Source organism: Penaeus monodon, chromosome 39 (genome assembly GCF_015228065.2).
Source record: "Penaeus monodon isolate SGIC_2016 chromosome 39, NSTDA_Pmon_1, whole genome shotgun sequence".
NCBI classification, from domain to species: Eukaryota; Metazoa; Arthropoda; class Malacostraca; order Decapoda; family Penaeidae; genus Penaeus; species Penaeus monodon.
In genome coordinates, this window is record NC_051424.1 from 7,213,279 (window position 1) to 7,215,328 (window position 2,050).

General features: G+C 52.3%; 1 protein-coding gene across 1 annotated transcript in view; it reads left to right on the plus strand.

Annotated features, from left to right (window-relative positions):
• Positions 1-2,050, plus strand: part of LOC119597262 (glucose-6-phosphate 1-dehydrogenase-like) — a gene marked incomplete in the record, with an annotated part of 14,679 nt that overhangs the window by 5,821 nt on the left and 6,808 nt on the right. The window contains 1 exon segment of the mRNA XM_037946795.1: positions 551-770. Within this exon segment, the coding sequence (XP_037802723.1) occupies positions 551-770 (220 nt within the window).

The window sequence follows — 2,050 nt, forward strand, 5'->3', positions numbered from 1 at the left end:
TCGGTCGCCTGGCGTGAAGAGGGTCGTCGCCAGGGGAACGGCGGAACGTATGGCTAGCTGTTATTAGTCACTCGTTTATGGGAGGATCAGCGATATCGATATCTTCTCGCCAACGAGATAACAGATGCAGAAGGCTCGCGGCGGACGGTCAGCGGTTTCTGAGTGCTTGTGTGGCGTCTCGTTTGAGAGTTTTATTTCTGCTGGAGATTGGGATTGAGGTTAGGATTAGGATTGAGCTTGGGAATAGGGTTAGGATTGAGATTAGGATTAGGATTGAGATTGGGGTTGGACTGGGATTGGGGGATCTGGATTTAGATTGAGATTTGGACTGTGACTGAGACTGAGATTGAGCTTATGAATAATGTTATGGTTAATGATTAAACCGAGCTTGAGAATCGAGAATTGAGAATCAAGCTTACGATTGAGATCGAGAACATGAACTAACCGTATCCTCCCTCTTCCCCCACCCCTCCCGCCTTCCCCCTTCCCCCCTCCTCTCCCCCCTTCCCCCCTCCTCTCCCCCTTTTCCTCCTCCTCTCCCCCCTTGCAGATTCGGCAACCGCATCTTCGGGCCGACGTGGAACCGAGACAACATCGCGTCGGTGTTCATCTCGTTCAAGGAGCCCTTCGGCACTCAGGGGCGCGGCGGATACTTCGACGAGTTCGGGATCATCCGCGACGTCATGCAGAACCACCTGCTGCAGATCCTGTGCCTGGTGGCGATGGAGAAGCCCTGCTCCACCGCCGCCGACGATATCCGCGACGAGAAGGTGGGTAGGGAGGGGGGAGGGAAGTGGGGGTGGGAGGGAAGGGGGGAGGGAGGGAGGGAAGGGAGGGGGAGGGAGGGAAGGGAAGGGAGGGGGAGGGAGGGGGGAGGGGGAGGGAGGAGGGAGGGAGAGGGGAGGGAGGGAAAGAAGGTAAGGGAGGGAGGAGGGAGGGAAAGAAGGTAAGGGAGGGGGAGGGAGGGAGGGGGAGGGAGGGAAAGAAGGTAAGGGAGGGGGAGGGAGGGAAAGAAGGTAAGGAGGAGGGAGGGAAAGAAGGGAGGGAATGGAAGGTGGATGAATGAAGGAGGTTTGAAGGAAGGAAAGAAGGAAGGGAAGGTGGGTAAGTGAGCGTAGGGAAAGGGGGGGGAGTAGGGAGAGAGCGGAGAAGGAAAAGGGAAGGAGAGAGAAGTGAGAGAGAAGATAGGAAGGAAGGTGGGAGAAAGAAAAAGAGAGCGAGAGAGAAAGAAAGAGAGAGCGAGAGAGAAAGAAAGAGAGAGCGAGAGAGAAAGAGAGAGAGAGCGAGAGAGAAAGAGAGAGAGAGCGAGAGAGAAAGAAAGAAAGAGAGAGCGAGACAATGAAAGGGAGAGAAAATGAGAGAAAATGAGAAGAGGTGAGTATATGAGGTATTAATCACTCACTCAGTGCGTCGATCAGACGTTGTATAACAGATTACATTTCGGGTTTTAGGGAAGCGGAGAAAGTGTTGCCATACGCAGGTCACGTATCATGCCTCGCAGGGAAAACCCCACCTGATTGGGAAGATACTTGGCGCTGGACGGATACCACTAGGAAAAGTTTTCGGCGACTCATACAACCACACACCCAGTCGGGGCAAACAGGTACACGGGACACACTAACTACACCCAATGCCGAACACAGCGCATAGCACCCAACACATACCACATAGCACCCAACACAGCACATAGCACCCAACACAGCACATAGCACCCAACACAGCACATAACACCCAACACATACCACATAATAAACAACTCATACCACATAAAACCCAACACATACCGCATAACACCCTACCACATACCATATAACACCCTACCTACACATACCACATAACACCAACACATACCACATAACACCCGACACATACCACAAAACACCCGACACATACCACATAACACCACAACATACCACATAACACCACAACATACCACATAACACCACAACATACCACATAACACCAACACATACCACATAACACCCGACACATACCACATAACGCCAACACATACCACATGACACCAACCACATACCACATAGTACCCTAC